The following is a 24,251-nucleotide window of genomic DNA, read 5'->3' as shown; positions in this document are numbered from 1 at the left end:
GGACAACGTACTGATGGCCTGATAGGTGGTCTGCTGCTGAGAAGTATACATGAAACTTCCCCACAGTTCGCAGCCACAGTGAGAATTTAATTCCATCGATCCAACGCAAAAAAGAATGATTGCATTCATCACTCGTCAGTCATTACGTACTGCAGTTGTATAGAAAAAGCCCCATATCCCATCCTCAACCGTATGCATGCATATATACATTTCCAGTTTCAACTCCGCTTATAAACCAATGAGCCGATCGATCCAGACTAAGCCTCCCTCAACAACCCATCAACTGTAATCCATGTTTTCGCGCGTCGGGACTTCAAGAGGTGCCGCGATATTCAATGCGAGCTGTGTCTGAAAATAACGCGTTAGTCCATTTCAACCAGGATACCGAAGGTGATTGTGTCCGGAGGTAAAAATTGAGAAACTCACCCCCTCCTGTGCTGAGCATCCCCTCCATTCCCATTCGACGACGAAGACGAAGCTCCCGTCATGTCCCAAAGCCGACTCTTGTACGCCGGGAACGAAGTGTGGTTCCAAATGTTGACGAGGATACTAGAATCAACGTTAGCCCCTGATCCATCCCAATACATTCCATCCCCGCAGCGCGTCGAAACGGAAGTGTATTGCGAGTAAGACGGAGAAAGAAAGGTAGACAGACCTCTGACTCCGATCAACATAATCCTCCTCATTAACCTCCTTGACACCGACCTTCATGCCGTCCCTGGTGAACATGACGTTCTTCTTCTCCATCTTGTCCCGTGTCTTGTTCGAGATATCCTGCACGATGCTGTAGACGACGAATCCCACGACGGCGAGGATGCCGACCACGACGACGAGGATGATGAGCGGGAGGATGCGGCTGGCCATTTTGATTGAATTGAGGAGAGGGTGCGGTTCGGCGGGGTTGAGTTTGTTCGATGGACCGTTCGGTGTTATTGGTGGTGCTGTTAATTGGAAGATTATCCTACTCGAATCCAGTTAGTCGCAACGAATGGGTATGTAATGTGTTGAAGGATGGAAGATGAAGAAGACGGTGATGGTGAAGAGAAGAGATCGTGAAACGGGAGGATGAGGAGAAGCCCGTGCGTGCGATCGTAGGGCTGATCACTGATCAGATCGGGTGACGACTGACGTCGTCTTCAACGAATACGTACCTGGTCAACTCAACGAGAAACCGAATAGCTAGAGAAGCAAGAGATCGTGTGCTCAGGCAGACTGAAATAAAGCAAAATAAACGGGGATCGACTGTATTTAACTCCGCTTCTGCAGGCGCAAGTGCAACGCAGCGGAGGAATGTGGATGCCGGCTGAAAGAAATGAAGCGGCTGTGGCTTATGCGCGACCGGCGGAAGAAATTCTGGTGCCTGGTGACAAGGCTGTCTGTCAATCTATTTTAAGATTAAATTAAAGATCAATAGCCTTATGAATTATACTAGTACGTAACTCTTCGTCTATTATCCGTCTAAACTGATAAACATTCTTTTAACATGACTGAACTGGTATACTGATTGGATATCAAAGCTGGGCGCGAATAAACTCCGGCCTCGGCGGCTCCGTGACCCTCGACGACCTCCCCAGCTCCTCCTCCCCCAGCGCCAACAACCGCTCATCCCCACTGACCTCTCTCGCCGTTTTAAACGCCGAGTCCAGCGCCCCCGCAATCCAAGTATGGTGGCGACTCAAATGCTCGCCCGCAAAGTGGATATTCCCCTCCGCCTGCGCCGCAATGCGATGGAACCGGCTGAACTGCCCGGGGAGAAACATGGCGTCACCCGTGACATACTCTCTGCTCCAGCACACGTCGAAGGCGCCGACGTACTGCGCGTAGATGTCGACGCCCGTGTCCTTGAAGAAGCGCTGGAGGTCGTGCAGGGCGAGCCGCACGCGCTGCTCGGGCTGCACGGATTGGATACGGTAGGCGTCGTTCATCCAGCAGTAGAGGAGGAGGACGCCTGAGGTGTCGCTGCCGAGGTCGTTGGAGGGGTATACGATCCAGCGGAAGCGGAGGTCTGTGGTGCTCTGCCCGCCGAAGGAGGGGCAGGGGATGTGTTCCCAGAAGCGGGTGCGGAAGTGCAGGCCGAGTTTGTAGAGGGGCTCGAAGTGCGCGCTGCGGATGGCTTGTTCTTTCATGAAGGACCAGATGGGACGTTCGCGGATGCCTTGGACGGCGGCGGGGGGGATGGCGAGGACGACTTTGTCGAAGGTGCCGGTGTGCGGGACGGGACCGCGGGTGTGGATGGTGACCCGGCCGTCGGTTGATGATGGGATGAGACGGTCGACAGGGGCGTTGAGGTGGATGTTTTCGAGGCCGACGAGGTTGGCTGCGGCCTGGGTGAAGCGCGACATGCCGTTGCGGACGGTGGCCCACTGCTTGACGCCAAAGTCCATGTTTTGCATGATGATCTCGACAAAGCTGAGGTCGTACTGGTTTGTTTGGCTGGACATGAGCTCGACGAACTCGATGACCTCGTGCGGCCACTTCAGCACGAGATGGAGATAGCTGCGGAAGGACATCATGTCGTACTCCATGACCTTCTCGAATCCCTTGTCAAAGTCCTGCTCCAGCAGCCGCAGCCAGGGTATGACGGCCTCGCCCAGGAGGCTGCGCGCGGACTTGCCCTTGAACGGTGGAGGTAAGTTTAGAAGACTTGCATGCTCACTGCCGGCGACGTCACCCTTATGACCGTAGACATAGGCGCCGTTGTTCTTGTGTTCGATGATGTAGGGGATCAGCTCGACCTTATCTTCGGGCCGGCTGTTGGTGTTGAGGTAGTCGATGAAACGGAAGACGCGGTCATGTAACCTCGACCGAGGGAGACGCATGGCGCCAGCCTCAAAGTACACATCCTCGCCTTGGTTAAGCGGCTTAAACCGGTGGGTATATATCCGGCCTCCAATTCTCGAGTTCGCCTCGAAGACGGTCACATTGTGGCCCTGCCGCTGGAGAATGAGCGCAGTATAGAGGCCGGAAATCCCAGCGCCAACAACGCCAACATCCATTTTAGAACCGTGATACAAGAAAGATTAGACAAGAAAGGACGAAGCAAAGGATGAAGCAAAGAAAGGAAACTTGGGATAACGCTGTGGAACTCAATGCAAGTCTGGACCAGAACTTGGAACGAGCACTTTGAACAGCCGGTTTATAAATACAGGAACCTGGCAGCACATGCAAGACAGAGAGATCGTCCTATAGCTTGAAAATGGCGCAGGTACGCAAGATGACGATAAATTGTCAATCAAGACGAGCTACTATCCAGCCGGACCCATCATCTCTACCGCATACCCTTGAGATTAAACAATGCTAACAAGGCTAAAATAAAACAGAAATACAGCATACATGATTCCTGTTCATAGAAGAATAGTCAGTATATGGCTGAACATCTAACCCATGCCTTAGGCCTATATCGACAAATATCCCCTACCACATCATCTCATCACACAACACCAGCAAAATGATAAAAACAGCATTAGCGCAGATAAACCACACAACTCGTAAATGCCAAAAAGGTCGGTAGCCGGTTGTCTACTCCGTTCAAGTCGCCATCCCATCCCATCCCATTTCCTTCAACCAGGACGATCAAACCGTGACGAAGTCCCAGACCGTGATTGGAAGGTGAAAAGGCCTGGAACATTGCACAGGGGTGGTTACGGAAGGAAAAAGTGGTCCGGCAGTTTTCAGCTCAGTTCCTTTGCTAGTAACTATGATATCTGTGGTGGAACTCCATGGTGTGGACTGGGATGTCTACGATCACTGAGCGATTTGCGGGTCGATCTACAGATCACGCAAGGAAGAGCAGAACATGCGAATGAGATCGAATGGGCTAAAAATGGAGTGCAAATACAGTGTGAAATGAACATGTGGTTTGGTTTGGGGTCCACCGTCCATTCACTGCCCTGGATTCCGAATATACCCTGCAGGTTAGAGGGCTAGCCGTAAGTACTACTAAAAATTGGCTGCCGTTGTATCTGTACACATAAGAAGTTGCCACTAGACCGACATAGTCAAGTATGCACGCCGCGACACAGTAACCACATAACTCAGTACTAATCTACTAGCTAACCCCAACAGACAAGAATCACAACATGCAGTGACCAAACCAGACCACCGGACCAAACCGGAACAAGACCTAACCTGAGAACAAAAGTAAAAGCAAACGTAAAACCACAACGTGCCGGAAAGTGGAAACACTAGCTACTAGCCAGAGTGCTTAGCCCCTACGGACCGGACGATCAGGCGTCTGCCCTAACCGGTTTTCCTCTACTACTGCTGCTACGGATATTACTACCGCTACTCCCATCAAAGGACCTTGGCGAATGGAGTGCTCCCGTCGGCCCGTCGGAGCCCGTGGTCTGTGCTGGTCTGTGCTGTTCCACGGGTCTGGTCTCTCGGGACCGAGTTGGACGAGGTTGCGCGTCTGCCGAAATTATTAGTCGTTGCCTCATCTCCTTGGGTCGGGTTGGTTGCCTAGTAGTCTGGTAGACTGTTATTGTTTGCTTTGTTCTCTGGCAAGTTGGTTCTACTTCCTGCTTCCTGCTTCCTGCTTTCTGCTTCCGGTGATACAGTATTGCTTTATCTAGTTTCTGGGAGTACCTGCCCTTTAACTTTGGTTTAATCTTAAAATAGTTCATACTTCGAATAGTCTAGTATACTACTCCACTATATCCTTAATCTTCTGATGATACCGACTCCTCCCCCTAATCCTTGGCCCAAACCGATAAAACACCCACGGCAGCGGCGTCAACGCCAGCGCCACAAACGCCAACACACTCGTCGCCCAAGCCACCCCCAGCCCTCCATACATATCCGGGGCAAAGAGGGGGAAAACAGCCCCAAATATCGAGCGCAGCACGTTATTCGCCGCGAGCGCACTTGCCCCGAACGGACCATAGCAGTCCGTCAGATACGCCATGATGCCCAGGAATAAGACGATAAGCGTAAACCCGAATGGAGCACCGGCGATGATGCCGCAGATCCAGTGGGTAGGGGGCTCAGCGGACCAGCCGAACCAGAAGAGGCTGGCGGGGATGAGCCAGGCGAGGGGGATGAGGTGCGGGAGGCGAGCTTCTGGCTGGGGCCCTCCGAGACGGGCGACGAAGCGGGCGTGGATGACGTTGATGTAGGGCGAGGCGATTGTGGCGAGGGCCATGCCGACGCCGATGCCGAGGAAGGAGAGGCCTGCGATGCCGGCGGACCAGTTGCGGGATTGTTTGTAGACGATGGGGTAGGCTGTGAAGTCGAGGTAGAGGATGCCGTAGATCAGGGCCATGTAGAGGGAGAGGAGGAAGAGGATGGGTTCAGTGCAGAGCATGAGCCAGGGGCGGATGAGGCTGTTGCGGAGTTGTTCCTTGGGGCTGTGGTTGGGGGCGACTTCGCTTGCGCGGCCGAGTTTGCGGGCCTTTTGGTGCAGGAGATATGCTGAGTATGTCTCGGGGAGGAGGAAGATGACCGCTGCGTAGACGACGCCGCTGATGATGAGGACGACCCAGAAGTTCCATCGCCACGAGGTGTATTGCGAGATGAATCCGCCCATGATCGGGGCAGTAACGGGCCCTAGGAAACTGCCCGCGGAGAAGAAGGCCATGGGTACGGAGCGGTGGCTCTGCGGCCAGATGTCGGTGATGGAACCGCCTGAGTTGGTGACTGTTGGGGATCCAAAGAAGCCCGCGAAGAAGCGGAACACAATCAGAGCTGCAATGTTGGGCGAGACTGCGCAGGCGATCTGGAATACGCAGAACAGGCCCATTGTCAGTCTATAGATTGGCTGGCGGCCCCTGTCGTCGTTAGCCAGCGTCCGCGCCTCTTGTGCCCATAAAACGACGAACATACCAAAGTTCCGAAAGAGGAGCAAACACGAGAGACCCAGAGCCGAAGCCCAGGAGAAAGGTGGTGACCCCGAGGGTCCCTATCGTGTCGGAGCAGTTGAAGTCATTCTTGATATTGTCGATGGCAGCAGTGTAGATACTCGAGCAGAAGGCCACTGTGGCAGTCATCGAGGCCACAATCAGAGTGCAGATCCCTAAACAGTTAGAAAGTCATACACCAGCAATTTGTACCAGGGGTGCTTACACTTCTTCGCTGCAGGCCACTGGCGCGGGTTCTCATGGTCGTCCAGGACGATAGGCTGGTCTTGACTGGGCTGGCTCAACTCGGGCTTCATGATCTGTTGACGCTACTGAGCAGGTGTCAAGCAGGGAGCAAGACCAGTGAATCGATTTAGTGTTAAGTACCAGCTACAACTGTTGGAGTGAGTTCTGAGACCGATTAATCAGCGCAATCGACAATCACACCATCCTCGACTGATCGACAGCATCCGAAATCCACGGATTCACCCGACCAGGTGGGTTCTTACTCAGATTCTGGCCAGGACAAGCTCTGCTCCACCGGCCATCGCTCAAAATCAAGCCATGCAGATCAAGAGCTTGGTGTTGTCTATCCGACGATCGATGAGTGCTTGAATCAGAAGATGACGTTGTTCAGTAAAATAATTGGCTTTTGCTATTTATACACATAATAGGCCAAGTCACCCCCCGAGGTCTCCCGAATGGTCAGCCCGTTGCCCATGAACACGAACCGGTTTCGACTCCTGTACTCGATATCAAAGTCCTCAGCTCGGAACTCTTGCAGGATCTCTTTGTAGTGCAGGACACTGCCGGCGTACATCGCCGTCACCGTCCCACCATTCTTGTACCACGACCGACATCCACCCGCCCATACCGTCTTTTGTCGGTGGAACTGCTGCGTGTACGTGTTATAATCACTCACTGCCCCGGGCTTGACTGTCGCCGATCTGAAATCATTAGCTCGAGTAATAGTTGTAATTGGCTCAGGTAAGTGTAGCTGATGCGTACTTGATATCCTCTCTAGCAATCTTCCTGCACCACCGTAAGACCCAGTCCGCCGTCGCATCCATGGCCGCCAGTAGACTCCCATGTCCAACAGGGCAATTCGGCCCATTGAAAATAAAGTAGTTCGGCATATTCGACGCACAGATCCCGAAATACGCCTCGGGCCTCTCTCGCCATTGATCGGCTAGCCGGATCCCGTCCTTCCCAGCTAGTTCCCACGACGGGGAAAATGTAGTGTCGAACCCAGTCGCGCAGACGATGATGTCGAACTCCTCTGTCTCCGTGGATCCGCACACCCGGATACCATTTTCTGTGACCTCCTCGATGGGCCTGAACTCGACGGAGACGTTCGGCTCCTGCAGCGCCTCAAGGTATCCATCCCCCGGCGTAATCCGCCGACACCCAACCTGCCAGGACGGAATGAGTTTTGCACACAGCGATGGGTCATTCCCGAGTCGTTCCTCCATGGCTTCCTTGAACCCGTGATACGCAGTCGCTTGCTCAGGGCTATCCCGGAGAAAGGTAAGAAACTGTTTATTAAAGCCATGTTCAACCGTTTTTCTCAGCCGGAAGAGAGCGTCAGGGTCCTCCCGGAACTCCCTCTTTTGCGCCTCGCTATACCTGAAGTTCTTCCCGTCAGGCGTAAACTCCGCGGCGAAGTTCGATGCGATCCAGGTCGCGCTGCGGACGTAGGTCGTGATGTGCGCTGCGCTGGATTGCATCTGAGGGAGGATCTGGATGGCAGAGGAACCGTTGCCGATGATTGCAACGCGCTTGTTTGCCCAGTCTAGCGTTTCGTCCCAGGCGGCGCTGTGGACGAGTTTTCCGCGGTAGGACTGGAGCCCTGGGATGTTTGGCCAAGTCCATTTGTTAAGAATGCCGGAGCCGTTGATGAGGATGTCGGCGGTGTCTTGTTGGGTGGTGCCGTCGTGTTGTTGGACTTGGATGGTCCATTTTCCGGCCTCGTCGTTCCAGACTGTGGACGACACTCTTGAATTGAACTGTACGCGCTCGTCGAGGCTATATTTGACCGTGGTCCGTTTGATGTACTCCCAGATCTCGGACCCAGCGGCATAGAACGAGGACCAGTCTGGGTTTGGTTCGAACGGGAAGGTATAAATATGTGCTGGGACCTAACAGTAGTTAGCGAGTCAGTCTCTTTCTTCATATACCTATTTTCTTGTATTATCTGTCCCCTACATCGCATGCAACCCCCGGGTACCTGTTCTCAAACCAGGTGCCGCCCACATCGGGGTTCTTCTCGTATATCGCCAGGTCAATAATGTCGCTCATTCCAGGCTGGTTCTTCCATTTGTACGCCAGCATCAACCCTGCGTATCCCGCTCCGATGCAGACGACTCGCAGCCTTCGCGGCGTGTAGAGGGGCTGCTCGACTAGGGGGACGCAGTTGGAGTCTGTTTGTCAGTACAAAAAAATATTGCAGTAAATATGCCAGACTCACCTGTGCTGATTGAACCCATAGTGAATTGAATGAAATTCTGAAGGTGGCATACATTGCTGCGATGTTGTCATTTTATAACCAGTATTCTGCTGCATACTGACCAAACTAGTGCCGAACTGCTTCCAGAGCATCGGGAAGAGCCATCGGAAGATCCGAAGACCTGAGCCAAATTGTCAATACAAATTCTCATTCGCTGAGAGATTGTCAGGTAATATTCCCCGCAAAATACCCCACAATCCACAATCACCCCGCCTGCATTCATTCCCGACTTCCACTTCCACCACCAGCCTTCTTCACACCAGATATGCCGCCAGAGCGATCACGGAGAGGCGATCGCCGACGATGCCTGCGAGCCTGCGAGACATGCAAGCGACGCAAGGAACGCTGCGATGGCCGCCAACCCTGCCGGCGCTGCGTGGCGAGGGGCGTCGACTCCGATTGCAAGATCACACACGCCCCGCTGACAGAGTCGCTGGTTCCGAGTCCAGAATTCGACCTAGGCCGGTGGGACAGTAGAGCCGACTCACAGTGTGCTCGTCCGTTCCCGCAGCTGCCGGCGTTGGCCAAGGACGAGCGCGGCACTTATATGTACATTGGAGATGCCGCGACCTTGTCTTTCCTGCACAGTGCCCGGCGCATTGTGCATTCTGTGTTGGCTTGTGATTTTGTGGATGGTTCTCTGCGACAAAGCGAGGTTCATCAGCGTGGCTCTAGCGATGGACCGATTGTCCAGGCCAGTCCTGCAAAGCCGACGCCGCAGGACGCAGACTACCTCGTACATTGGTTCAACCTGGCGACAAACTGCCTTCTCAATATAATCGACCAGCAGGAACTCACTCAAGGCCTGCGAGACTGGTGCCAACACCCACAGAGTTTGGACTCAGGCTCAGGCGCGATGTACTATCTGGTTCTCGCCCTCGGGGCTCAGTCGTGCCCTGAAGACAGAGACGAGACGGCGGAGGAATACTTCAACCGCGGTCGATATATCACCTTGACGACATTCATGGAAGACCCCACCCTCATCACGATCCAATGTCATGTCCTCATCACCATGTACCTACTAGCAGGATCCCGTCGAAACTCGGCATTCATGTATCTCGGCACCGCAGTCCGGGCAGCCTACGCTCTTGGCCTACACAAACAAGACGTCTCAGCCCTCTACCCTCCGTCCGAATATTCCACACGCGAACGTCTCTGGCGCGCAATTCGAATCCTCGATCTATTCATGAGCGCCTCCCTAGGTCGACCCCCGTCTACTACAGAAACCCGCGACACAACAGCCAAAGACAACTACTCCGCCTCGAACGACCTCTGCTTCATCTTCGAGAACATCCTAACCCTGATATACGCAAAGCGCACCGTCACGAAAGAGGCCTTGGCATGGATCACTCATCTACACCGCGGCTGGACCTCCCGCTTCAAAGAGGGGCTCAAGACAGACGGTATCCCGGACTCGGAATACATCGAGACAGACCGCGGCAGTGTCCCGAATATCGGCCTCATCCAGCTGAAAGAGGCTTACTACTGGACTGTCATGCTCCTCACGCAGCCTGTCCTCATCGAGAAGGTATCCTCACACACCACATTATCATCAACTTCATCAACAACAACAACAACATCATCATCATCATCATCATCAAACGACATCCTAGCCACCGCCTGCATCGACTCTGCAATCCGCACAAGCACCCTCCTAAGCACCCTCCTCTCAACCCCAAGCCCAAACTCAAACACGCACATGCAAATACCCAAACGCCTCCCCCTAATCACCAACTCCGCATTCCTCTCCGCACTAGTCCTCGGCCTCGCCATATTCGCCGACATGGACAAGACCCTGCCTCTTCTCCACCGCAGCCTGGAAACCGCACGCGGCGTGCTGGCTCGATTCGCGCCTCACGATGCCGCGACGAACAACCACCTCGCTGTCGTAGATGGTTTCAGGGATGCCTGTGATAGATACGTGGATGTTCGCGCGCGGCGGGAGCTGAATCGCCAGGGTCGGCTGATTGCTTGTGTTTTTGGGAGTTTGGATGATACTGCCATCCCTTGTAACAATAACAATACTAATACCACTCTTCACCATCGGCAGGGCCAGGAACAGAACCAGGACCGGAATTCTCCAATTAATAACGACCTGGATATATCCTCGACAAGCATAAACAATGAGCCTCTCCAAGGCGACACGCCATTTTTCCACATCCCGAGTCCCCCGGGTTATAGTTATGCAGATATAGGTATAGATGCGAGCGGCACGTTGGATAGTGAGGTTGCACCGTTATCGGCAGAAACACTGCAGGCGTCGTTGGATTGTTACGGGTATGATGTGGATGTGGATGTAAATATAGAGTGGCCGCTTGTTTCAGTTGATGCGAGTGCTTGATATGATATAATATATTAACTAACTGGAAATGGGTGCATTTATCCAGGATGCGTATTTGTTCAGAAATACCACTATTCAAGTATGATGTTAGACTGTAAAGTAACCCCAATTATCTATTAATGATTACTGCAAAAGACCTAATGAGCGATATAGTTAGAACCAGCCAAGCCCTAAGTTTGAATATCTGAATATCAGTATCCAACGAAAAACTACGCTAATCATCCTCCCAACTTCCAGTCTCAGGCCCAATCCCAGCTTTAACAGACAAGAGCTCGTGGAATATCTTCTCGTACGGCCCAGCTTGCTATCTCTTGTACTCTTTTGTATCTCTGTCACTATCGCACCGATCTTTCTCATATCGATCTCGATATTCGCAGCAGGACAACTTACAATAATGGGGATTCTCGTGCATTCCCACTGCCGCATCGGAGCCATCATTCAGAGACTCAGGCTCGGCGGGGCCATCCAGGGACTCAGGGTCCGGCTCTAACAGATGAAGTTGGAGCTCTAGGTTNGTGAGTTGAGTGAACACTCCACGCGTTTGGTAGATTACAGCTTCTCCTGGACTACGGCCGGCGCGCAAGACAGGAAATCGCAAGTCGCGGATATTCGAACAGTTTTCTTGGATCTGCTTGATTCGGCTGGTTGTCGTTAACGGGCCTGGTAGGGAAGACCGAGGCGGCTGTACAGGTGACAACGTATGTAGTGACTTTCCATGGTACTGTAAGATTGTTTGGAATGTGCTCTTGGAGAACCTGGAGGGTGGAAACGTCAAGCCGTGCCTCCCAGGGCTTGGAAAATTGCAAGATGGCCGGGCGCAGACAGCAGGTGACGAGCAGCCGTGAACTTTTAGAGACTTATTTCCCGTGTCTTTGGTCAGTCTTCTCCTCTTCCCAATCCCAACTCCACGATGCCTTCATGTGAATCCGGCTCCCCCAACTGCCACTTTACCTGTCCATTCGGCGGCTCCTGGCATGTCTGCCGCGACCCCCCTTACTTTGTGGGCTGCTGCTCTTCGGACCCCTGCACCAACACCACAGCGTCTGCCTGTCCGCTGGAGAATCTCTACGCCGCTGTTTTCGAACCAGTCCTCTTCGATAAGCTCGGTCCCAGCAACTGCGTCGACCACTCCGCAGAAAACTGGTTTACTTGCAATTACACGTTCCAACCGTTCATAGGCTGCTGCGAGACCAACCCGTGTGTTGAAAACACCGGATGCCCGTTTGGGAATGTCCTCCCTGCGGCCTGGTCCCCTACAAGGACGTCAATGTACGATATGTTCATGGATGCGAGCGAAAATATAACCAAACCGAAGACCGAGACCGAGACTTCTGTTTCTGGTCTCTCCGCTGGCGCCATCGCCGGTATTACTATCGGCGGATTTGCCGGTTTAGCAATTCTTCTGCTTGGGGTGTTTCTTGCTCTTCGGAGTCGTCGGCGGCGGCAGGCTGGTCATACGGCTGGGGAGGAAGAGAAGCCGTTTCTCGGCCATTATGCAGAGTATGTCTTACGCCCTGTGGCGATGAAGCAGTAAAATCGTGTACGGCCTTCTGGGTTCCAGTTACAAAGTCCCCTTGACCGTAATTCCGGCTCTTTCCATCAGGCTGAGCCAACCTGCAAGGCTATATTTGGCCCATTTTCAGCCAATGGGGGTTTCTGAAAGCATTTGCCAATATGCACAGCCTCGTATTTGTTTGCTTTTCTCTAGTGCCCCGCGCCCTCTCAATTCCAGCCTTGCAGTCGTGGGTTGACCTGTCAGATACACCCAGTGTAAAAGTATAATGAGGGAAGCTGGCGGAGACCAAAATCTGGGGAGCGAGAGCACCAGACGCCCTCTGTGGCTAAGTATATGACTTCATTACTTAACCAACGCTCACCATGTCGAGGATGAGCGTCTCCAGCGAGAATGCAGAAGGATTCGTCCAAGAACTACTTCCGCTCGACGATAGAGCTTCAAACGACGATACCGAACGAAATGAAGACACCGAGTCAGAAGAAGAGCAATCACGCCCACCAAGCATTCAGCACGACAGACCAAAACCATCTACTGCCCAGAAAATAGGCGCCTATTTTGTCTGGGAGTTGGTTACGATTGTGCTGTCTGCCGGTATTCTCATCGCCCTTGTTATCATCCTCGCCGCGCGCCATAATAAACCTCAGCCGGACTGGCGATATGTCTCGATCAACTCGCTTATATCATGGATGACGACCATATCCCGGGCTTGTATATTGTTCTCAGTTAGCGAGGCGCTGGGCCAGTTGAAGTGGGTATGGTTCATGCAGAGCGAGAGGCCAATCCATGGGCTGCGCACGTTTGATGAAGCGAGCAGAGGGCCTTTTGGAGCTTTGGGGCTGATTTGGGCACTCCGTGGACGGTATTAACTCCTTTTTTCTTTTCTTCTTTAGACATGCGAAACTGATGGCAGTATTTTAGACATTTCGCTGTACTAAGTAGCCTCGCTATGATTCTAGCGCTGGGTTTCGACCCTTTTGCTCAAAATCTGGTTCTTTACCATCAAGGAAGTATTTATAATTTAACTGAGCGCGCATATACTGGAGACACATCTCGGTACAATGCTTACGGGGGTCCGTTTGAGATGGATGGTACGTGGCAACCAATGCAAGCTTTGACAGTACTCTAACCGGAACAGCCTTCCTAGTGGAGCCGACACTCAAGTCGAATGTATACAACTCTCTCTTCAGCAGTGATGGCGACATGCCCTGGTCCATCCCTAAATACTCATGCCCATCATCCAATTGCACGTGGGACCCCGTCACATCACTCGAGGCCAGGATGCTGTGTGCAAACATCACCGAGTTCCTCGTACAGTCATGCCATAATGTCTCCGAGACAGACTCGGCCCGGCTCGTCAATTGTACTGCAAGCCTAGCACAAAGCGAAATGCAGGCTTGGGCTCTGCTAAACTACACCAAGAGCAGCTTCCACGCGGATAAGATACGCGGTCTCGTAGCACAAGCAGTCGAGCCCTCGGTCGCCCTGGTCTACAAGAACGCAACAAGGAACGCCTTCCAGTTCATCGCGCCCTGGGAGTTCAAGGATTTCTCAGGAATCAGCGTGACGCGACAGGTCTCCATATGGGAAGCAACGGAGTGCTCATTTGAACCCATCGTCCGCAGATTCCAGCCGTCCGTCAGGGACAACATCTACAGCGACAGAACGCTCGCCATCTGGTCAGATCGCGCCCTAGTCCAGATGAACAATACAGACGACGATAAATCCACAATTGGCAGCATCAGCAGCAGCAGCAGCAGCCAGGGCGGCAACGACACCGAATTCGAGTGGCAATTTCGCCCACCCTGGGCCACAACCCCAGCCAACAAGACATTCCACTACGGCCTGGCCGCCGAAAAGGCCGTCGCCAAATTCCTCCGCATCCTCTTCTCCGGCTACTACTGGCGCAACCAGACCCACGAGGGGTACCAGCCGACGGCGCCCGACGCGGCGCTGTATGCATCCAGCGACGTCCTCCAGACCCTTGACCGCGGCGACCTGGCTGGCTGCAGAGACCCGGTCTCTTACCAGCTTTCTGTGCCTGTAAAGGTCAATTGCAGTATGCAGAATGTGGCGCGGGCAATCTCCAAGACGTTTCGGGACTCCGATCCTTTGAATCCTGGTAACCATGACTACCCCAGCAGCGATTACAGCGATGATTCGGAGTCTGGTGCTGGTGCCGGGAGAGTGGAGGTTAATGTTACGTTCATCTCGGTGCGGTGGCAGTGGATTGCGCTGCCGGTTCTTGTGTGGGTGCTGGGGGCTGTTGCGCTTGCGGGGGCGATCTGGAAAACGCGGAGGAGGGGGGCGCCGAGGTGGAAGAATGACCCGCTGCCGCTGTTGTTTCTTTATCAGGATGAGAGTGAGGATGGGAGGAGGGGAGAGGGGGGCGAGAGGAGGAGGTGGGTTCCGAATGCAGACCTTTTGAAGGTGAAGCTAGGGCATACATGAGCTGTAGAAGCAGTCCACTTCTCTGTAAACACTCATCCGAGCACCATGTAGTAAGTAGTCAAGTGTAAAATTAAAATTAGTCTATCATCTAGTCTATATGCATATACGCCAAATCCAAACTTTTAACCAAACACACTTTTAGACATTACAGCTTCACCTGAAACTTCGGATTCGTCCGAATCTTCTCCCCATACTTCCAGAAAACAAACGGCACAACACACATCGCCAGCGCAATAAACGCCAGCAGCGAATTCCCCCACCCCAATCCCAACGCATCATACATCGACGGCCCAGCCAGCGGCAACAGCGCACCAACAAGCGATCTCAGCACCGTATTCGCCGCCGTAACCGACGCCGCATACCGCAGATACGAATCAACAAGATAAGTGCTAACACACATAAACACAACCATCAATCCCACGGCGAAAACCCCCGTCCCGAGAATCGGCACGATCCAGTGCGTTCCTGCTTCCGCGGACCAGCCATACCAGAATAGCCCCGCAGGCATGAACCAGCACCCGACCATCATCGGCAACAAACGCGATTCCGGGTTGAAACGGCCCTGTTTTATATGGCTTGCGGCGATGCGGTTGGATACGACGCCTGTCACGACGAGACCTAGCATGCTCCCGATTCCGAAACCCAGGTACGACAGGCCCGCTACACCGGGTGAGAAGCCGTATTCATTTTCGAAGATGGATGTGATGGTCGTGAACATGAGGTAAAGATAGCCGTATGTGGTTGCGGCGAACAACGCCATTAGAAACACGATGGGCGAGCCGAAGAGGAGCTTTATCGGGCGCGCGAGGGCAGACATGAATAGCTGCGCGCTGAATTTGTCCACGTCGTGCGCGGAGCGGAGGTTAGGGTTTCCTGTGGCTTTGCGTAGACGGGCGGCTTTGCGCTTCAGGACTACGGGGCCGTAGGATTCGCGGTACCAGATTATGGTTAGGATCATCATTACGCCGGTCTGTGGCTATTAGCTCGTCGCCTAGCAAGATATAGTATGGGGATACATACTGTGATGGCAATGACCCAGAACACCCAGCGCCAGCCCTCTGCCTCAGCTAAGAAGCCGCCAGCGACAGGGCCGACAACTGGTCCGAGAATAGGGCCCATGGCCCAGATGGCCATGATACCCGCACGCTTCTCTTTAGGAACCATGTCCGCGACAGTGCCAGAGCCGATGGTTAACGGGCAGACGCCCGCCATGCCCGCTATTAAGCGGAAGACAATCAGCTGCGGCATGGTCTGGGCAACCGCGCAGGCAATGGTGAAGATGAGGAAGAGCAGATTGCAGACATGGTACAGCATGACGCGGCCGTAGATCTCAGAGATCGGTGCAATCAGAAACGGCCCGAAGGAGTAGCCTAGGATGTAGACAGAGACTACAAAGGAGCCTAGCATGCTGCTGGTGATGTTGAACTCTTTCATGACTTCGGCAACCCCGGGGGCGAACATCGATGATGCCAGGGGACTATACAGTTAGCTTCGATACAACAAAATTAATGTGTAAGTTATAGCTCACGTTATAAAAGTATTAAAAGCCATCAGGACCAGCTGGCGCATTTTCTTCCAGGTGGGCCAGTTGAAGGGATTCTCTGGATCGTCAGGGCCGTCAAAGTCCACCAGGACGACCTCGTGGTCAGTGGCCTGCTTCTCAACGTCTGCCATGATGGTTATGGTGATGATAACTGCCAAGGGTGGAAGATCGTAAGATCTACCCCGTATACTTAAATAGACGTTGTTCGGGTATCGGCACATAAAATCTGTTTTGTCTCCACCGTCTCCACCTCGGAACACTCTCCCGTTTTATACTTGCATAGAGCATGTATAACTTGTCAGCCCTTCTTTTTAAGCGATACGGAATACAGCCCATGAAACATACCGACCTTCAGTTCCTATATTTCATTGTTTAGTGACAGTAAGTACATGCGACCACAGGGGTTGTCTAAGCTTATAGCGTGGTAACGTAACTAGTTTCCAGGTGAGCCGGAAACCTAAGCAAGCTGGGAACCTCTATCAATGTCCATATATTAAGTATTCTGCTACTATTTAAATAGTTACTACAGTATATTAGGGCCGCTAGTTAATATAAATATCAGCTAAATCAGCAGGTGTCTCAATTTAGTAATAGGGATTCCTTGGCCTGCAGCACAGATTGATGGGGATAGACAATCATCTGAGGTCGGCGCTGTGAAGTCGCCTGTGGCACGTGTGAGAACTCCCTTATATGCCCTGTGAGAATAAGTCGACTCTGGTGACAGTGCCTTGTTTGCGCCCCACGCTTGCCCCACGAACGCAAGTATCGGGCTTCACCACAGTCAGGCACATACAGAAAAGGCAAAACGAACCGCCAAAGAGAGGGAAATGCCAGTTGACATGTGACCCGCGAGTCCTCGCCAGCCTCAACCTCAGCCTTGGAGCTCGACACTACGATCCGTCGCGCGATTTTCATTGCACGAACCCCGCGCAGACGCAAAAATGGCGGTTAATGCATACGGGGCCATTCGAGACGAGGTCTACCACGAGATATTCTCAAAGCTTGAGAGGAAAGATGAAGAGAGCCGGCGGTTTGTGCCTGTTGGAACCGCAGAGGAGGTTCTGAACGACGACAGGCTACGTCGCTTCTTTCGCAGCCTCGACGAGCATGAGAAGCGGCATACAATCCTAATGCGACGAGGCAATGAGGATGGACTCGTCGCCAAAATACACGAGCGAAGCCTTCACAGATTTCTTGCCGTCCTGCTATTTGCTTGCTGTTCGATCCAGACAGCGAGAGCATTCAAGCTGGCACTTGTCTCTAAAGATACCGATACCATCCCCGCCTTTCGCTCTTTGCCAGCCAAGTGTGAGGACCTGCGAGTCTTATTCAACGATGATTCGATCGACATCGACAAGTTCCGAGCCAAGCAAGGCTTATTTTGCGCAGTCATACTGTACAAAGGAGAAGAACAGCAATTGGATGACATGGACCATTTGCGCCTACCATTTATCCATGAAACGATGATTGGGAAAGGGCCGGAAATGATGGCAGGGCCTTTTTGTCGTGTATTCAAAGTGAAGGTAGCCCAGGGCCACTTATGCGATCGCGAGCTTGGTAGCGCAACCACACGACCCGTCACACTGGCGCGTAAAGACTATTACCTGACTTGCAACCCGGATTTCGACATCCGCAAGGGTATACTGAAGCAAATTCTAGCCGGCGCTAATATGCGATGTCCGAATATTGTACATCCGGTAGCCTGGTTAACATTCAACTCAACCAGGGGCAGCCTCTTCATGCCACTGGCTATATGTGATCTTCGGGAGTACATGGAAGTGCACAAGCAACAAGGGCCTGTCAGTAATGAAGAACGGAAGACTTTGGTTCAATGTGCGGTGGGCCTTGCCCTAGGCTTGGACTTTCTTCACAATGGCATTAGTTCATCAACAGGGCCAATGGCGTGTTTTGATATAGACCTCAAGCCTGACCATATCTTGGTTTTTCATGAACAAGGGATGAAAGGTCAACCTGAGGTTGTTTGGAAGATTAGCAATTTTGAGCTGGAACGCTGTAATCCGCACAGATCTGCATTTTATGCTGGCCGGATCCAATTTAACCGGCCATGGGACAGCTCTTCGGAATCAAGTGCTGAATACCTTAGAGCAGATAGTACCTACCTGGCGCCGGAGGCGTACGATACAGTCCCCGCGGGAACACCAGCAGACATCTGGTCCCTTGGCTGCGTATTGAGTGTCTTATTTGCCTATATGGAGGACGGTGCCATGGGCGTGGCGAAGTACGCAGAAGAACGGATGAAGCAACCTGGCACGGACTCTTGTGGTATTTTCTTCGTGCATTCGCAACAATTCAGACCCCTGGGACTAAATTCGGTGGTGACCAAGACCCATCGCCGACTCCTTGACAAAGCAAGTAAACGAGATGAGGAGGAAGGACAAATAGTCAAAGCCGTGTTGGAATATCTGGAACAGTATGTCTTCCAGATGGGACCTTCCAAACGAAAAAATGCGATGAGCATGCAACTCATGCTTGAGCGTACAGTTCGAGCATATGAGAGACTGCAAAGCGAGCAACAGCTATATCCAGAGCATTTACCGGAGCCGGATGCAATGATTGCACGGGAGGAAACGGAATCCAAACTTCAACGTACAGCCAGAGAAGTTGAACCGATATCATGGGCGCAACGTGTTCGACAGAGGCTGCGTCCCAGGTGAGGAACCCGTCACATACATTGAAGTTTGCTAGGAACTACGCTTACTTTAAAAAGGATTGTTCGAAGAACAAACCTACGACACGATCCGAGAACAGAAGCACACCTTCCCCCAAATTCAATGCAGAGCGCGTTGTCCGACGAAAGCTATGAATGGGAGACACTTCCAAGCGCATACTTTGATAATACGGTGAAAGACCACATCTCGTTGACTTCCAAGCTGGAAGAGTCTGTGTCGTCCCGCCCTGATGTTGCTTTAAGGACCCCCGACCTCGCGGTCGCGGAAGGGACTGCGACAGGAACCGCTTACCAGTCCAATCAAATTTCCTCAACAGGCAGAGTCGAGTCAAAAAATACTACCGATGCCTCGACGATAAGTGACAAAGATGAGACTAGCACCATCTACTCGGATGCCATGACTGTCCCTGGATCCACCAGAGAGTCGTACGCCATGGAGCTATGTGAGCAAATTTTACTTGCTATATCATCGGATGATCTACGCGATGAAACAGTTCAACAGCTGTTTGAGGCACTTCCGGATTATCTCCGGGCGTTTGCACTGCGGCTTGGGTCATCTTCTGAGCCGGCCTCACATGTGCAGGGTGATATCATGGCATTTGTCCACAAATATCGAGAGTAGGTTGTTCCGTTAGTATTTCATCTTGTTCCTGTGATTGGTTGTGAACACTGATACTTTCTTCCCCATAGATATATTGCAGAAACTTTAATCAACCGTTATGAAGAGGAGTCTGAACGCAACCATCCCATTGAACGTGATGGAATGCCGTTGGACGATATTATGAGCTTGTGGTATACTCGTGATGAAGCTGGTTCAGAGGAGATAGGAAGGAAACAATGGAGTAAAGAGTGGGATCGACCTGATGAGGAGACAGTCGTGAATCGAGACAACACTGGCCGAGATGACCAGGACGAAGAGAACCCGCCTCAGACGGACGATGAGGGCCTTATTAAGCAACTTCCAAATTTAGAAATATATCGAGACGTTATTCTTGGGTCGCCGGCATATCAATGGCTGCTCACAGATATCTCAAAGCAACTTGTCCTCATACCAACAGCGCCGTATTCATTAGAGTCCATTCGAGAGAAAATCGTCGAAGCGCTGCCTTCACCACGCCACTTTAGCAGACGCGATCCTCCACGTCCTTCAAAGCTTACCATTTTCATGCCGTGGGATCCTATTGGATTTTTGAAAGAGCAGGAATACAAAGACAATCCGGCGGATGCTCTTGGGAGGGTCATCACATTGACTGGGTCTAGAAGAGTGGCACAGGCATTAACTACTGAACAGTATCTGTGCCAGACGTGGCCGTCATCGGGGCGCGACGTTCTAGACTTGCTTCAGAAAGTTCTTCGACGAGACTCGCCTGGCGTTCGGGTCAGCAGTATGTCCTCAAGTCCCACTCATTCAGACACTGCATGGGCTAACTTTGATTGTTTAGGGACGTTATCGGACGGGACGGTAATCAGCTCTTGGATTGATAAAGCCCATGAGTCCATACAAATCAAGGCTACTGGTACTGCGTATTCGCTTGCGGAGGTAGGCGAGCAGTTCGCATGGATTGGCGCAGCACTTCGCTCTTCGCAGCGGCCCGACGGAGTGACTAGTGTCCGACCAAAAATTAAAAGACTCCAAGTTATTCGAGATAACTCCAAAAAGCTAGGGAAAAAATATCTGGCTGTGGTGCGGTGTGAATTTGCGTTCGAAGTAAGTCCGCCGCTACCTGATCGACGGACTGAAATCCGAAACGGAGAATGCTGGCATAATCTTTTCCGAAATCCGGTGCTAGTAAGAGGGTTCCCAATTGCAAGGAGACCAGACAAGCTGGTATCTGTCAATGGCCTGGAGATCCCACTGTACATGATGGCGGGCCTTGCAGGAGCCAAATCCGTGGCGTCTTTCTGTGGAAGAACGGTCTTGAAGGGATTCTCTACGATCATTGTTCCTACATATCGATACGATAACATGGTCGTGTGGCACCTCATCCATAATCCGCATGGAGACCGCATATCGTACCTCGAATGCCTTGCCGAACACTATAAAGTTGGTACGGTTTCAAGCGAGCAGCTTCAAGTCAACCGTCATATCCTCGGGTGGTGCACCAAGGCAAAGTTCCTCGCTGGTATGTATGAACTGAAACCTGAACAAGACATGCACTGACATGACACACGTATTGTAGGGACGGAGGCTGGCAAGTATGATGTCGCGGGCACTCGGCTGCCACGGCCTCGAACGACGGGCATACTTCACCAAGTTTCCATATCAAGTGGACAAGTAATCTCGGATGGCGCACCGTTCAACAAGGGGTACAAGGACTCGCCTTTCTATGTCGCGCGAAACGGCTACATCAGGAAACTGAAATGGATCTCGAGGAGATTTGTGGTTCTTTGGGATGAGGATAACAAGCGAGGCTGGTTGATTAATGGGACTAGTGCACTCTTACACCTTGTCCGTGCCTCCCTTGAGCAGGATAGCAAGGATAAGTTTAGCTCGGAGTTTCTTTTTCGGGTTGAAAAGTTGGAGGAGGCACCGTTTGACGCTGCTTACACGCCCGATTCAGCCATCAAAGTCCTCCTTAACCGTGCGAACCTGAACCTCAAACTGTATCGCGAGGATGATGGGTACGTTGTCTTCAAGGACAGAGTGGAGCATGTTTTCCGGCTCATGGAGCAAATCATGGATCATCAGATTAATGTGTCAGACTCCTATGGCCGCCAACCCTCCATTGCCTCAGTGTCGCGCGCTTATCTTGAAGGATGGGATTTCCATGACCTAGCAACAGACACAGATCCCGTCTATCCCCGGGTCTCAAATTTGAGTACGCTTGGTATGGGTTGGGTTGAGTTTATAAGATCCATCCACGCAGTCACGCTGATGGGACGAGGATTCGGAGAGATAATAACGTCAGTGGAACAATCCTGCACGCAATGGGCCACAGTGCCGATGAATAGATCCTATCTGGCAGTGTCGCTCTCGGATGTGCGGGACATTATGGACGCCGTTGGGGATGCCACTGCAAATCCACCCAGGGTCACTCATGGCCTGGCATGGCTCAATACCGACGCAATTACGGCTGCCCAATGCTGTAGTTGTGCGGGCCAAGAAGTTGATGAGCATACTGATGTTGTCCAAGTAATTCTACCACCAGGTCTGGCGGATATTCCGCTGGCTAACCGGACACATCAACTTGAAGACGGAGCAGTCATATTTGGGTACAACAAAAATATCCCATGGTTCTGGAAGGAGACTGGTGACCCGGTTCACGGCAACGCAGGAAGTTCCACGACGCCGGACCGAGGAATCCTTTCACCACCAGACTTGGACAGTGGATACGGACCGAGCACAGCCGGCGAGAGCGACAGCACTCCATCAACTAACCCTCCAACATTAGCGCCTAGCGGCGCGCCAGCACCCAGAAAGGTGCCACCATCGGACATAAAGCGCCGGGAACTAAGATTTGGCAGTGCCTTGAAGCTAGGAGCGTACAAAGTCGGTATCATCTGCGCGCTACCATTAGAGCTACTCCCAGTGCGCGCTTTGTTTGACGTGACACACAACAATGACGATGAGATAGCAATCCCTAGCACAGACTCGAACCACTACGTGCTTGGCGAGATGGGCAGACACAAAGTCGTGGCCGCATGTCTTCCCGACGGAGAGTACGGGACGAACTCGGCGGCAGACGTTGCTGCTAATATGAGGCGGACGTTTCCCTCGATCAAATTCGCACTTCTCGTTGGAATAGGCGGAGGCGTTCCGACTGCAGCCAACGATATGCGCCTTGGTGATGTGGTGGTGAGTAGGCCAACAGGCACAGACCCAGGGGTGATCCAGTACGACATGGGCAAGGCGCGAGAGAATGGAAACTTTACCCTAACTGGCTTTCTCCACCCACCTCCGAGGTTGATAATGACGGCCCTGGGCAAGCTTCGATCCGATCCACATTCCTCAAAGTCTCCACTCCAGGAGTCCCTGCAGGAAATTGCAGCCTGCAGGCGCGAGTACCGATACCCCGGAAGACAGCACGACAGGCTGTTCTATAATCACTACCACCATGTTCCGCAAGAGCATGATGACTGCAACCGCTGCGATAGTGAAAAGCTCCGGCCACGGAGCTGTCATCCGGATGGTTATTACAAACCTTTCCACCCACATGTCCACTACGGTACAATCGCATCAGGCAACTCTGTCATACGCGATGGCGAGCTTCGCGACTACTGGGCGAGGGAGCGCAACGTCCTCTGCTTTGAGATGGAGGCTGCAGGGTTTATGAATACCTTGCCTTGCTTGGTGATCCGCGGAATATGTGACTACGCGGATAGCCATAAGAACAAAGTCTTCCAGAACTATGCCGCCGCGGCCGCGGCCTCCTATGCTAAGCTTTTGTTATCAAATTTGAGGGACTTGGAGGACTTGGAGCCGACCGCTCAGGAAGTAAAGATAGATGAGAAAGTGGGAAATATGGGCAAGCTGAAGAGCTTGAGACGCGTGTTGAAGACGAACCTGGCTTTTTTTGTTAGATGAGGTGGAATATTTGGTGGTGTGAGCTGGTGAGTTGAATACTTTATATCATGGCATCGTGCCCTGTGGAACGCTCCGTAGGCAGTCATCCTATATCCAAATTCTGCCTGATTGATCGGTTGATTCTTATCATATTAAAAGCCGATGACGATCCAACTCTGGAAGACAAGATGTCCATCAAAGCTGAGTTCCCGACAATTGCCATCGTTCCCAATGACTCTCCAAGATTCTCGATGCGTTGACGACATTCAAACAATTTGTTGAGTTCCAGAGCACCCTCAATGCTTCGGTGACAACTCTTCTTGGTCACGATTGATGCAGCGAGGCCAGTAACAAAGGTCGGCCAGAGGAGGATGCATTTGAAGAATGCTTCTTCACCTTTTAGCGCATCGATGCAAGCGAGTAGCTGCGAAACTAGAACCTCGTTCTGTGGAGTCGTCAGCTACGTTCCCACAGTATTAAGTACTTGTCCTCCGTACAGCAAGGCATGTTTCCGACAGCTTATTGAGGTCAAATATTCCGGAGGGGGAGACACGCTGGATGGATGGAACACCGACGCCCATTTCATTGATGGCATGACTGCTGGTAGCCACGAGAAAGGTACGGACAGGCTCATTCCCCAGTATCTATATTACTTTAGTTCCTCGCGATCGACATAATTGTTATTGCGGAGTACACCTTTGCTAAGTGTCACACATCAGGCTTGTTTTAGCGCTACTGCATGGGGAGTTCGTGGCCGTACTTCAACTCCGAGATCGTGAAGCATGGCATTTTAAGCGGCAGCATTCTTCTATGCGTTGGTTTTGTTGCTATATTAGACTACCAGACGGGTTTAATACAGAAATAGGT

The 24,251-nt window shown here is 52.2% G+C and overlaps 10 protein-coding genes across 10 annotated transcripts; 5 read left to right on the top strand and 5 right to left on the bottom strand.

Moving 5' to 3' along the window:
* Positions 1-168: 168 nt before the first annotated feature.
* Positions 169-1,218, bottom strand: ASPSYDRAFT_42878 (uncharacterized protein). The gene is made up of 4 exons (XM_040846550.1): positions 1,152-1,218; positions 656-1,097; positions 427-549; positions 169-348 (listed from the first exon to the last, which is right to left on the bottom strand). The coding sequence occupies exons 2-4, from the start codon at positions 862-864 to the stop codon at positions 333-335; spliced, it is 348 nt and encodes a 115-aa protein (XP_040704843.1). The 5' UTR covers positions 865-1,097; positions 1,152-1,218; the 3' UTR covers positions 169-332.
* Positions 1,219-1,511: 293 nt separating this feature from the next.
* Positions 1,512-2,996, bottom strand: ASPSYDRAFT_87596 (flavin monoamine oxidase family protein; the record flags this gene model as incomplete). Its single annotated transcript, XM_040851870.1, has 1 exon — positions 1,512-2,996. The coding sequence occupies one exon, from the start codon at positions 2,994-2,996 to the stop codon at positions 1,512-1,514; it is 1,485 nt and encodes a 494-aa protein (XP_040704842.1).
* Positions 2,997-4,586: 1,590 nt separating this feature from the next.
* ASPSYDRAFT_42876 (MFS transporter) lies at positions 4,587-6,210 on the bottom strand. Its single transcript, XM_040846549.1, has 3 exons — positions 6,064-6,210; positions 5,824-6,013; positions 4,587-5,768 (listed from the first exon to the last, which is right to left on the bottom strand). Exons 1-3 carry the CDS (start codon positions 6,152-6,154, stop codon positions 4,646-4,648), a joined length of 1,404 nt encoding a protein of 467 aa, XP_040704841.1. The 5' UTR covers positions 6,155-6,210; the 3' UTR covers positions 4,587-4,645.
* Positions 6,211-6,492: 282 nt separating this feature from the next.
* ASPSYDRAFT_87594 (flavin-containing monooxygenase) lies at positions 6,493-8,323 on the bottom strand (the record flags this gene model as incomplete). The annotated part of the gene is made up of 4 exons (XM_040851869.1): positions 6,493-6,784; positions 6,846-7,975; positions 8,043-8,257; positions 8,305-8,323. 4 exons carry the CDS (start codon positions 8,321-8,323, stop codon positions 6,493-6,495), a joined length of 1,656 nt encoding a protein of 551 aa, XP_040704840.1.
* A 244-nt stretch (positions 8,324-8,567) lies between these two features.
* Positions 8,568-10,770, top strand: ASPSYDRAFT_42873 (Zn(II)2Cys6 transcription factor). The gene has a single exon (XM_040846548.1). The coding sequence runs from the start codon at positions 8,609-8,611 to the stop codon at positions 10,682-10,684; it is 2,076 nt and encodes a 691-aa protein (XP_040704839.1). The 5' UTR covers positions 8,568-8,608; the 3' UTR covers positions 10,685-10,770.
* An 824-nt stretch (positions 10,771-11,594) lies between these two features.
* ASPSYDRAFT_87592 (EGFR-like transmembrane domain-containing protein) lies at positions 11,595-12,218 on the top strand (the record flags this gene model as incomplete). The annotated part of the gene is made up of 1 exon (XM_040851868.1): positions 11,595-12,218. The coding sequence occupies one exon, from the start codon at positions 11,595-11,597 to the stop codon at positions 12,216-12,218; it is 624 nt and encodes a 207-aa protein (XP_040704838.1).
* A 344-nt stretch (positions 12,219-12,562) lies between these two features.
* On the top strand, positions 12,563-14,648 carry ASPSYDRAFT_87591 (DUF3176 domain-containing protein; the record flags this gene model as incomplete). The annotated part of the gene is made up of 3 exons (XM_040851867.1): positions 12,563-13,059; positions 13,119-13,288; positions 13,336-14,648. 3 exons carry the CDS (start codon positions 12,563-12,565, stop codon positions 14,646-14,648), a joined length of 1,980 nt encoding a protein of 659 aa, XP_040704837.1.
* A 145-nt stretch (positions 14,649-14,793) lies between these two features.
* Positions 14,794-16,322, bottom strand: ASPSYDRAFT_148123 (MFS transporter; the record flags this gene model as incomplete). The annotated part of the gene is made up of 3 exons (XM_040841783.1): positions 14,794-15,618; positions 15,669-16,125; positions 16,177-16,322. 3 exons carry the CDS (start codon positions 16,320-16,322, stop codon positions 14,794-14,796), a joined length of 1,428 nt encoding a protein of 475 aa, XP_040704836.1.
* A 482-nt stretch (positions 16,323-16,804) lies between these two features.
* ASPSYDRAFT_784623 (uncharacterized protein) lies at positions 16,805-19,892 on the top strand. The gene is made up of 3 exons (XM_040850956.1): positions 16,805-18,862; positions 18,920-19,510; positions 19,571-19,892. The coding sequence occupies exons 1-2, from the start codon at positions 17,133-17,135 to the stop codon at positions 19,500-19,502; spliced, it is 2,313 nt and encodes a 770-aa protein (XP_040704835.1). The 5' UTR covers positions 16,805-17,132; the 3' UTR covers positions 19,503-19,510; positions 19,571-19,892.
* ASPSYDRAFT_784571 (Pfs domain protein) lies at positions 19,312-23,580 on the top strand. The gene is made up of 4 exons (XM_040850955.1): positions 19,312-19,510; positions 19,571-20,265; positions 20,323-21,003; positions 21,061-23,580. The coding sequence occupies exons 2-4, from the start codon at positions 19,644-19,646 to the stop codon at positions 23,403-23,405; spliced, it is 3,648 nt and encodes a 1,215-aa protein (XP_040704834.1). The 5' UTR covers positions 19,312-19,510; positions 19,571-19,643; the 3' UTR covers positions 23,406-23,580.
* Positions 23,581-24,251: the final 671 nt, after the last annotated feature.

This window comes from Aspergillus sydowii (assembly GCF_001890705.1).
Source record: "Aspergillus sydowii CBS 593.65 unplaced genomic scaffold ASPSYscaffold_3, whole genome shotgun sequence".
In the NCBI taxonomy this organism is placed as follows: domain Eukaryota; kingdom Fungi; phylum Ascomycota; class Eurotiomycetes; order Eurotiales; family Aspergillaceae; genus Aspergillus; species Aspergillus sydowii.
The sequence above is the reverse complement of the archived record's forward strand: the minus strand, read 5'-3'. Positions and strand labels throughout refer to the sequence as shown.